Source organism: Tupaia chinensis, unplaced genomic scaffold (assembly GCF_000334495.1).
Source record: "Tupaia chinensis unplaced genomic scaffold, TupChi_1.0 Scaffold000550_1, whole genome shotgun sequence".
Lineage (NCBI taxonomy): Eukaryota > Metazoa > Chordata > Mammalia > Scandentia > Tupaiidae > Tupaia > Tupaia belangeri.
In genome coordinates this window covers 43,150-53,679 of record NW_006160062.1, presented here as the reverse complement: position 1 = coordinate 53,679, position 10,530 = coordinate 43,150, and the positions used below count along the sequence as shown (strand labels likewise).

At 42.8% G+C, this 10,530-nt stretch overlaps 1 protein-coding gene across 2 annotated transcripts in view; it reads left to right on the top strand.

The window, feature by feature from the left end:
• Window positions 1-10,530, top strand: part of TTC39C (tetratricopeptide repeat domain 39C) — a 126,717-nt gene that overhangs the window by 97,282 nt on the left and 18,905 nt on the right. Inside the window, exons 1-3 of one of the 2 annotated variants that reach the window (XM_014591292.2) lie at window positions 1,911-2,054; window positions 2,965-3,058; window positions 8,115-8,222. In XM_014591292.2, the coding sequence (XP_014446778.1) occupies window positions 1,926-2,054; window positions 2,965-3,058; window positions 8,115-8,222 (331 nt within the window). In that variant the 5' untranslated portion in view covers window positions 1,911-1,925. Of the gene's footprint in view, window positions 1-1,910; window positions 2,055-2,964; window positions 3,059-8,114; window positions 8,223-10,530 lie in introns of those variants that run through there. The other variant, XM_006157653.3, reaches the window with a different exon arrangement.

Below are 10,530 nucleotides of genomic sequence, written 5' to 3'. Positions count from 1 at the left end.
TGTTTTTCCCAATCATTATTATTATTATTCTAATTATTTTTTAAAACAGTCAATCACTATTTCTCATTTTGCTTGTAAAAAAAGACTTTACCCATCATGAAATACTTCTCAGACCAATCCAGTTGAGAATACTATTCATGTCATCACCAACAGGTAACAAACCATATCTGATTCTCACTACTATCCTGCCTCTCTTTTGTTCTCTCGCTATCTTTCTCTATCCTCTTCTCTTCACTCCCCCCCCATTCCACACTGTCCTATCCTCGTTAAGTACCTTCATTGCTTTTATGTCCTCCAATTTTTTGCTCTCTACCATAGAGTGCGGATAGTCGGTATATATTGAGTGGATACATACAATATCTTTCTTTTGTGTGTTTATTTTTAAAAATTAAACTGTGAATCAAGTATCAAACTGAGGATAATTGTGTTTTCTCTGGTTTATGATGGATATTTTCATTTGTAATAATAAAAACATCCAGAGGTCGGTTTTTTTTTCATTTTTAATTGTTTTGATGAAAGGTAAGGGGAAATATATTTCACTATTTTAATGGCTATTCATTATAATTCCTCAATGAATGATCAGAATGGAACTAGAATTCGTTCTCTTCTGTGCTTGCTCTTAGGATAATGTGATTAAGCTCTGTAATGTGTCTCCATACTTTGTTGGAATTATTGGGAGATTTGTTCCTCACCTCCTTGGCCTCGGGTGGTTGCTGGCATTCTGTGACTTGTGACTGCATTAGCCAGTCCTTGCCTTTGGGCTCACAGGGTCTCCTCCTTTTCCTTGTTAAGTCTAAGGATGTGAGTGCTTGCATTTTAAGGACCTCTTGGATAATCTCCCTCATCCTCTCATCCTCGTAGCAGGATCCTTAAATTAATCTCATCTGCATTCTCACTGAAGAAAGCATACTTTGGAGGCAGTCAGAGCAGAATTTTGAATTCTAGTCAGTTACTAACTTGTGGACCTTGACTCAGTTCCTTAACCTCTTTGAATGTCACTGTCTTCATCTGTCAGTGGAATTACTGCCTACTCTCAGAGAGGCTTTGAAAGAGTTAAGAGAAATGATATCGATTCAAATATCAATTCTTGGTTTCTTTTCCATTTGCATTCAAAGCCTTGTTTTGAAATGTCTTTGTATTTCCAGAGCCTGCCCCTACCTGGCACATGGTGGTTGCCCAGTACATGTTTACTGAGTAGCTTTCTGTCCTGTGAAGGGCAGTGTGGCATTGTGCTGCCCCGGTACTGAACCCGTAGCTGAGGACAGCTTGGGTGATGCCCATCTTAAAATGCCCTGTGTGAGGGCTGACGGTTATTAACTGAGCAAACTAGGAAGATGCATACAAAGCAGAACTCCCGAGGCTGTGATTTCTGTGTAAATATGCTAAATGGAGTGCATACATGAGGCAGGAAAAGAACTGTTGGTCCAAAAAGGGAAAAGTTAGAGATGGGCTGCAAGCATCCAGGTACTATACACCACACACACACACACATACACACTCTCTCTCTCTCTCTCTTCATAAAACATTGACTGATTTCTTACCCCATTGCTATTTTGTATTTGCGCCACATGCTGAATGTTACTGTGACTATCTGACATCATTTCCATTGCTGTGAGGCTCCCTCCTGGAAGGTAATCTACTTGACAACAAGGATTAGCGAGGCAGCGAGCATACCTTCCAAGGCCACGTAGCCAACACTCAGGATGATAGTAGCAGATTGAATGCTGCAGTTCCACCCTTCCTGACAACAGCGTGGAGAGCTTGCTTTGGGCATGAGCAGTAACTGATCCAACTGTGGCCTTGATTAATGAGTCACTTGGCATACAGTGTCCCTGAGTCACAGGCTGTCCTGAAGATCACTTGCTGACTCATCAGTGCCTTTGTGTCCCAGAGACCTCCTCTATGACAGGGAAAGAAGCCCAGGAATGTGGGTGGGGGCTGGTCCCCAGAGAAGCCTGCAGCTTCCCCAGAATCATTCCTGTCCCCTGCCTGGCTGGTGTAGGGGGAAGAGACATCTGAGAGCTTGGAAGGGGAGTGTGGAATGGCAGCAGGAGGTACACAGGAAAGTCCAGGATAGAGGGAAAAGCCACAGCCCAGCCAGTGTAAGGCAGGGAGAGCAGCTCTCAGTCACACCAGCTGGAGACTGCAGGCACCCTTGACAGCAGACCTGGAAAAGTTCTGGTGCATTGAAGGTGTTCATTTATTAATAACCTATCAGTGCCAATCTAGGATTAACTAGCCTTTTTATCTTGGTGATGCTTTTCCGGTGCTCTCAGCATGAGATTGGCAGACTTTGAAAGAAGTCTGTAGTGGAAGATCTCAGTGCATTTAGCTAGGAATAAATGCAACAGACATCTGAGTGTCTGTCAGGTTCTAGACAACGTTAAATGGGTACAGAGTTTGGAAATGTAATCTAGATCATCAGAATTTCTAAAGTATTAGAAGAGATACCTTGAAGGAGGTAGAGAACAGCATTCCAGGGTGTAGAGTAAAACTGTTGACCATGAGTAAAGAGAGAGTGGGTCACACTGGGGAGGGAGGAGGCCGCTGAGGACTGGCCTAGTGGGAATGGCCTCATGTGTTCACTAACACGAGGTGCTTTCTGAGCCAGGATAGGGAACACGCAGAGGGTGAAACACAGTTCCAAACTTCTTTGAACATACCTGGTGAAAAAGAGCAGCTATCATGTAGCAGGTTCCGCTCTGCACGTACCTGCATTGGAGAAGGTGGGCATGAGCTGGGCCCGTGCTGTCTGGGGACAGGAGAGGTGCCCAATGCTGAGATTGTTCCCATGCTGTATGGGGCACATGGGAGCGTTTCCTTAGTGATCTCGACATCACTCTCCTCTACCCCACTTAACCTGTTTACAATAACTACTACGGGAAAAAAATGCTTTTGAATTTCATTGGTGGTAATGATAATGACAGATCTGTACCCATAACTCTGTGTTCATGTTTTTCCTAGTGTCAAATCAACAGTGCCTTGACCTCCTTCCACACTGCTTTGGAACTTGCAGTTGATCAGAGGGAGATTCAGCATGTCTGTCTGTATGAAATTGGTAAATATGAAATGCCTGTCTGTCTAGCTCCTTGTTATAAAGCAGTATGAATGCTTTCATGTGGAACTTTTCCTTTTTAATGGTATCTTTGCAGAATGCTTGCCGCCTTACATAATAATGACTTCGTTGCTCCCATGGCACTCGTGAAACCACATGTCTCTGATTCTCGTTACCTTTTTAAAAGTTTATTTTTAGAGAGATTTTTGCTATAGGGTGCATGCACTCGCCAGAGACACAGAGAGACAGAAAGCAAGAAATCACCCTCCAGGGGGGTAGCCACACCATAATCTCTTCTCTTCCATACTCTTCTTGGGATTTAGGGTTAGGGTTAAGCTGCTGGGTCTGGGACTTGAACCACGGTTGACTACATGAGAATTCAGTGACGTAATCATTACATAATCTGCTCACAACAACAATTTGGAGAAGGAGGGGGATCTTACTATATTAGATCTCCTGTTACTTCTTTATAACATTTTGGTTTTAGAATAATAGGTAATGTTGGGACCAGCAGTTAGCGTAATGGCTGTGTCACTGGACTCCCATGTAGTCGACCGCGGTTCGTGAACCAGACCCAGTGGCTTAAAACTCACGCCAGGCGTGTGTGCGTGCATGCCCAAGATTCCGAGAGGAGAACGGAGGAGAAGGGATTGCGGTGTGGAAATCCCCCCCGGGGGGGGGGGGGGATTTCTCGCTTTCTGTTTCTCTGTCTCTCTCTGTCTCTCTGGCAAGTGCATGCACCCTATAGCAACATCCTCTCCAAAACAAAGAAAAAAAATAGGTAATGTTAAACGAATTGGCAAAATAACTCATGTAAGTACTTTACTGGGCTGTTGTATCTTAGAATTCAAGCCTCTTTGTTCCTCCTTCCCATCAGTGATTAGTGATTTAAGAAGGAAAACGTGGCAGCAGCAGGAGTCAGGCTTAGTACCAGCTCTTCCATTAGCTGGCCCTGAGTCTTGGACAGGTCCTGTGAGCCTTCGGAGCCACATAGTTGCCATCGGAGTTCAGGTGCCTCCCCTCACAGTAGTTGTGAGGTTTAGATGAAATACAGTAACAGCTCAGGGAACCTCATGGCACACAAGGCCCTCCATGGCCAGTTAGCTGCCTCCTGCTTCTCCCTAGGGGAGATGCATTTATAAAGGGACTTGGGCATATTTATTTGCCAAAGGCTTTGCCCCTCCTTCTCCAAAGTTGTTGCTGTGAGTTCTTTGCTGAGTACACTAAAACTCTCTGATCTTATTACATTAGTAATTTCAAAACCCCTTTATGTAACAGATTTTCTATTATGCTGAGAATGGTAAACGTAACTTGGGGCTTAAAATGTAAAAATACTTAACACTTAAAGGGTTCATGCTTTAAAAAGTTGCAGCATAGTTACCACTACACAGTCACATCGTACAGCCCACAGAAAAGGAATGAAGGAATAGAAAAAGGAGAAATGATGAGAGAATGACAGGACTCAAAGAGATACTGGGACTCATAACGCTCTCTGCAGAGGGACAGGGTAGAGAAGACAGAGTGCTTAGGGAAGCAATTGACACCTGTCAGCTCAGGACCCTCCGATACCTGGAACTTGTTTCACCTTCTGTGGTCACAGTTGTCTTCCTGAATCCTTTAAAAGTGAAAACTAAAAGACTCTGTCCAATAACAGTATTATTATCATTAACTTTTTGGAGAGAGAGATTTTTGCTACAGGGTGTAGCACTTGCCATATGGGAGTCCGGAGCCTTAACCACTATGCCACCTGCTGGCCCCAACAGTATTATGTTTTAAATATTCATCACAGTTTAGGAAAAAGAAATGAAGTATACTCCAATGGCAGGTGTATTTTAATGGAATCTAAACTCTACTGGAGCTCTGCTCGGTGGCCATAATATGGAATGAAATGTGTTCCAGGAACTTGAACTTAAAGCCTAGGTTTGATGACTGATTTGGGTGCATCGCTTCAAGGTCTATGGCAGCAAAGAATGTTAGAGCTGAAGGAAGCTTAGAAGTCACCTAACCTAGGCCTTAGGAAGGTTGACTCAGGAAGTAAGCAGCAACTCGGCCTTCTTTTTTTGTTTTGTTTTGCTTTAGAGAGATTTTTGCTTTATGGCTTGTGCTCACTGGAGAGACAGAGAGACAGAAAGTGAGAAATCACCTTCCAGAGGGGATGGCCGTGCTGTAATCCCTTCTCCTCCATTCTCCTCTTGGGATTTTGGGGATGCATGCACATGTGCCCAGCATGAATTTTAAGTTGCTGGGTCCAGGACTTGAACTGTGGTTGACTACATGGGAGTTCAGTGACATGAATATTATGCCATCTGCTGGTCCCTTAGGTTCCTTTTTAAGGCTCAGTGCTACCTTTCACCTCTCCTTCATATTTTATTCAAATTTTAACCCTGATATCTAGTATAGGAAGGAAATAATTAGCCCAGGTTTGTACTCTAAAATATGTCAACATTATATCCCATAGAATTTGACTCTGAATTTTTCTGGAAGTGTGAATTCCCTCCCTCCAGTTAAAATGGCAGGTCCAAAATTATACAATTACAACTGACCCTTGCACAATGCAGGGGTTAGGGTCACCAGCACTCCACACAGTTGAAAATCAACATACAATTTTGAATGCTCAGAAACTTAACTACTATTAACCTATTGTTGACTGGAAAACTTATGAATAACATGCACTGTTGATTAATTCTTATATTATATACATTATATATATTATATATATTATACATTATGTATATACATTATATGTATTATACATTATGTGTATTACATACTATATTCTTACATTAAAGTAAGTTACAGAAAGAAAATGGTATTAAGAAAATCACGAGAATATCCCCCACTCAGTTTGTTCCGAGTGCTACAGCAGAGGTTGGGAGACGTGAAGATGTGATGGTGGGGGAACAAAAGTGATGGCAGAGAGGATGGGGGGATAAATGCTAGCGGCTGTAAGGGGGGAGTAGATGGTGGAGAGGGGGTGGTGAAGGGTGGGTGTGAGGTGCAAGGGGAGGAAACAGTTGACAGATGGAAAAATGTAAAAAAGAAAGATAAAACATATTCATTATGAAATTAACTAAATCCTGTTGTGTAGCAGTTTATTTCACAAAGTGGTTTAATTATTAGGTTATGAAAGTTATATATTTTTCTGTGCAAAAGTGCATCATGGATTTCCTGACGACCCTATATATATGTTTATTAGGATTAAAATATATAAAAAAAGAAAATCATAAGAGAAAATTCTTTTACAATATTTATTAAAAAGAAAATTGCATGGGACCAGCAGATGGCATAATGATTATATCACTGGACTCCCACGTGGTCAACCGTGCTTCAACTCCTGGACCTGTCAACTTAAAATTCACACCAGGTGCATCCATGTGCATGCCCAAAGCCCAAGAGGAGAATGAAGAAGAGACTGCAGTGTGGCCATCCCCTCCCTCTGGGGGTGGAGGGCTGATTTCTCGCCTTTTGTCTTTCTGTCTTTGTCTCCAGCAAGTGCATGTGCCCTATCGCAAAAATCTCTCTTAAAAAAAAAAAAAAAAAAAGAAAAAAGAAAAGAAAAGAAAATTGCAAATAAGTGGACAACACAATTTAAACCCCTGTTGCCCAAGGGCCAGCTCTACTTAGTGATGCCCCTGATAGCAGAGTGTCCTTTTATGGAGACAGTACTGTATCAAGGGAAGGACACTGAACTCTGCTTTGCAGTTCTCTTATTAGCTGTGTGCCCTTGAGTAAGTTGCAAAACCTCTTGAAGCCTTAGCTAGAACTAGCTCAAGTGCTGAGCACAGTGCTTGGCACACACCAGGCCTCACCTGGGGTCAGATACTATGATGTACAATAAGTTTGGTGCTCTGGGCTTCCACATGACTGACCACAGTTCAAGTCCTGGGCCTGACAGCCTGCTTTCTCACTTTCTCTCTCTCTCTCTCTCTCTCTCTCTCTCTCTCTTTCTGGTGAGTGCATATGCCCTAGAGCAAATTTTACAAATGATAAGAATAATGAATAAATTTAAACAAATAATTCTTTTTAAAAATAAAGAATATAGTGAACAAATAAGGAAGATTTACTGCTGAGCAAAGCAAGCCAGACTATGGAAGAGAGACATTGTATGTTCCCACTTAATATATACCAAATGTCTCCACACTATGGCAGGAACTGAAAGATTGGAAGATATAAAAGAATGGGAACAATCGCAGATCCTAGAGATAGTATGGGAGGACCGTGGGAAATGGGGGAGGGCGAGAGGAAGGGAATCAAGGGGGAAATAAAAGAAGCAAAACATTAAAGGACATAAAAATGGAAAATTATATGTTGATGATAACGTGTATGATTTTATACAGTATATTCATGCTGGGAAAATTCATTGTATAAGCTATAATGATATATAATGATTGAATGTATTAAAAAATTTAAAAATTCCTCCCAAGAATGTAAAAAAAAAAAAAAAAAAAAAGAAGGAAGGAAAGAATAAAACTCCTATCTCTTTAGCTACTGCTGTTCCTCGCCAGAATGTCAGTCTACCAGTGTTCCGATCTTACAAAAATGGGTTCCTTTCTCAGCTCCACTACCAGTGTGCAGGGGGAGGGCGGGCAAGGACTAAATCTCTGACTGGCTTGCTCTTTTCTCCCCACAGAGGTTTGAGAATTAGTAATTAACCATGAGGGGAGTGCTCTGAGGCCTTCGAGGCAGTGGCTATGTGTATAGCTGAGCAGTAGGTACATGCCCACTGCCCCTTGCCCATACCCGTTCCTACCCTGGCACTTAGATCGATCTCCCAACCTCCCAGCTGTACTAGACAAATTGGAGTGTCTTCCTAGCCACCTTTATGCCCGTCTCTTCTGTACTACTTCATCAGTTATGAAATCTAAAGTGCCTCTCCTACTCACTGAGAGGATTTGAGAGGGAAAAAAATAAATTCTGAAGTTTAACCTCAGGTTAAGGTTTTGAAGTATTTTCATCAAACACTAAAAAGATGGAAAGACAGGCAGCGGTATCTGATTGGCTGCTTAAATATGGGCTGCAGAACTCACGGCTTCAGTGACTAACGGTATTTCTTTCCTAGGTTGGTGCAGCATGATTGAGCTCAATTTCAAGGATGCATTTGATTCCTTTGAGAGGCTGAAAAATGAGTCCAGGTGGTCCCAGTGCTACTACGCCTACCTGACGGCAGGTGAGTAGACCATGGTCCCCACAACGCCTCACTGGCGAGTTGGCTCACGTGCTGTTGGCGGGTGGGAGGGTGACGGCAGGAGGAAGCAGAGCTGTGAACTTCCACAGTTTCCCCCCACGCGTTACTGTGTTGTTTGAGCAAGTGAACAGCAACAGAATACTGCCTTCACTGGCCCAGTTGAACACCCAGGAATTCAGTTCTGTCCCCTAAGGCTGCTTCACTCGTCCCACCCCAAGCCTGGTGTGGTCCTGTGCTCTGTCTTGGAAATGTTTTTGGCGAGGTTCTCCCAGTTTTTGTACCTTTTGGCTTAAACAGTCTCTTCATTTATTTGCTAATAGTTTTGTGTTTATGAAGAATCTAAAGAGGGGACTAGCAGGTGTCATGGTTAAAGTGCTGGACACTCCCACACGGCTGACCACAGTTTGAGGTTTGAGTCCTAGACCTGGTGGCATGCTTTCTTCCTTCCCTTCTTTCTCTCTCTCGCTCGCTCTCTCTCACTCTCGCTCTTGCTCTCTGGGTCTTTCTCTGGTCAAATTATAATAAATGAATGAATAAATAAAATTAAATAAATAATTCTGAAAAAAATCCAAGGAACTTTTAAGAATTTAACATGTCTTTTTCATTGTGTCAGTATTTTTGTTTGGCTGGTGCCCTGGTTGCATAGTTGCAAAGTTGCACAGCAGTAAATACTAAGCTCTGTAAGGCAGACCCGCCTGGGGAGGTCACTGGTCCTCATCTAGGACCTCTCAAACTGCACTGGGCGCACGTGTGCCTACAGTCCTGATCATGGCATCAGGAGCCTGTTAGGGATGTCGTGTCTCTGTCTCTGTCTCTCTCTACCTCTCTGCCTCATGGAATGCCTGAATGAATTTTTTAAAGAATTGTTTATTTAATTCTTTGTATCATTATTATTATTATTAATTTGCTATAAGGCACATTTGCTCACCAGAGAGAGAGAGAGTGAGAAAGCAAGCTGCCAGGTACTGGATTTGAACTGTAGTTGGTCATGTGGGAGTCCAGCCCCTAACCACCACGCCACCTGCTTGCTCCCTGAATTAATTTTTTTAAATACATTTTTTTAAAGTTACATTGGTTTTGAATCATCTGCTCCAACTTTGTTTTACTTATTCACCCTGTTAATAGTTACAGTGCGATGTTGCGGAACATGAGGTATTTCAACACTGTATGTCATTATAGCAAAAACACCCCAATTTCTGTTTCCAACGTTGGTTTTTTTCCCCAAGAGATAATTAGAGAAGTGCTGCCACCTAGTGGACAAAATATTCTGTGTCCTTGTAACTAAGAATTTTCTCAATGATCTGAGGAAGACCTCCAGCTAGGGGTAGCAGAAATTATTATTTTTCATTGGTCTTTGTGTGACCTTAGGCAGTCCTCAACTTTCCTGGTCCTCTGCATCCTTTCGTCTATAAAATTATAGAGTTGGTAACTCAAGACATCACTGAGCATCCTTCTTGTTTTGAAATGTTATTGCTGCCATTGGTGAGGCCATCCATCCAGGGATGCTCCTGTAACCCAGAATGGAGTCATCTCTCCCTTTATTCAGCCACACCCCTTTACTCCCAGGAGGAAGCCTCTGTAGTTCCCATTGCCTTGGCAGCTACAGCTTTCTACAAGCCTCTCTGCTTCTGCTTTGGTCCTGCTGATCGTCACCCATCCTCTGATGTCCTTGGCCCTGTGTGTCCACTTAGCCATGCTCACAAATGCAGGTACAGGACTACATAGTCTTAAGGATGCTCCAGTAAAGGAGGAGAAACTAACAAATTAGCATCGGTACCCTCCAGCTGGGGAGTGAAACACACGTGGCTAAGACAGTGTCTGACAAAAAAATGAGTAGAAACGGACTCAGTGCCATAGAAGCTGAGGGGAGGATGACGAGGAATGGTCAAGTTTCCTTAAGAAGGTGGAGCTGGAACTCGAGGGTGACATCTGCAGCAGAGAGAGGGATGAAGTAAAAGTAGGACCAAGTCTCTGGGGTAATTGGTAGGAAGAGGAGTAAGACTATCCAGATCTTACCCATCCTTCAAAGCTCAGCTTGACTTTTGCTAGTTCTTCAAAGTTTCTGATTTCTCTGAAGAGAAATGACCTCTTTCTGAGCTTTACTAAAAGTTCGGTTCTTCTCCTTAACCCTCCTATGACTGTACACTCTGTAGCTGTGGGATTGTGTGTGTTAGGGAGTGTGTGTGATCACTCCAGTGAAATGCACATTTCTTCTGGGTGCAAATAAGTATATTTCTTTTTTTTTTTTTTTTTTTTGCTTTAGGGCGCGTGCCCTCATGAGAAAGACAGA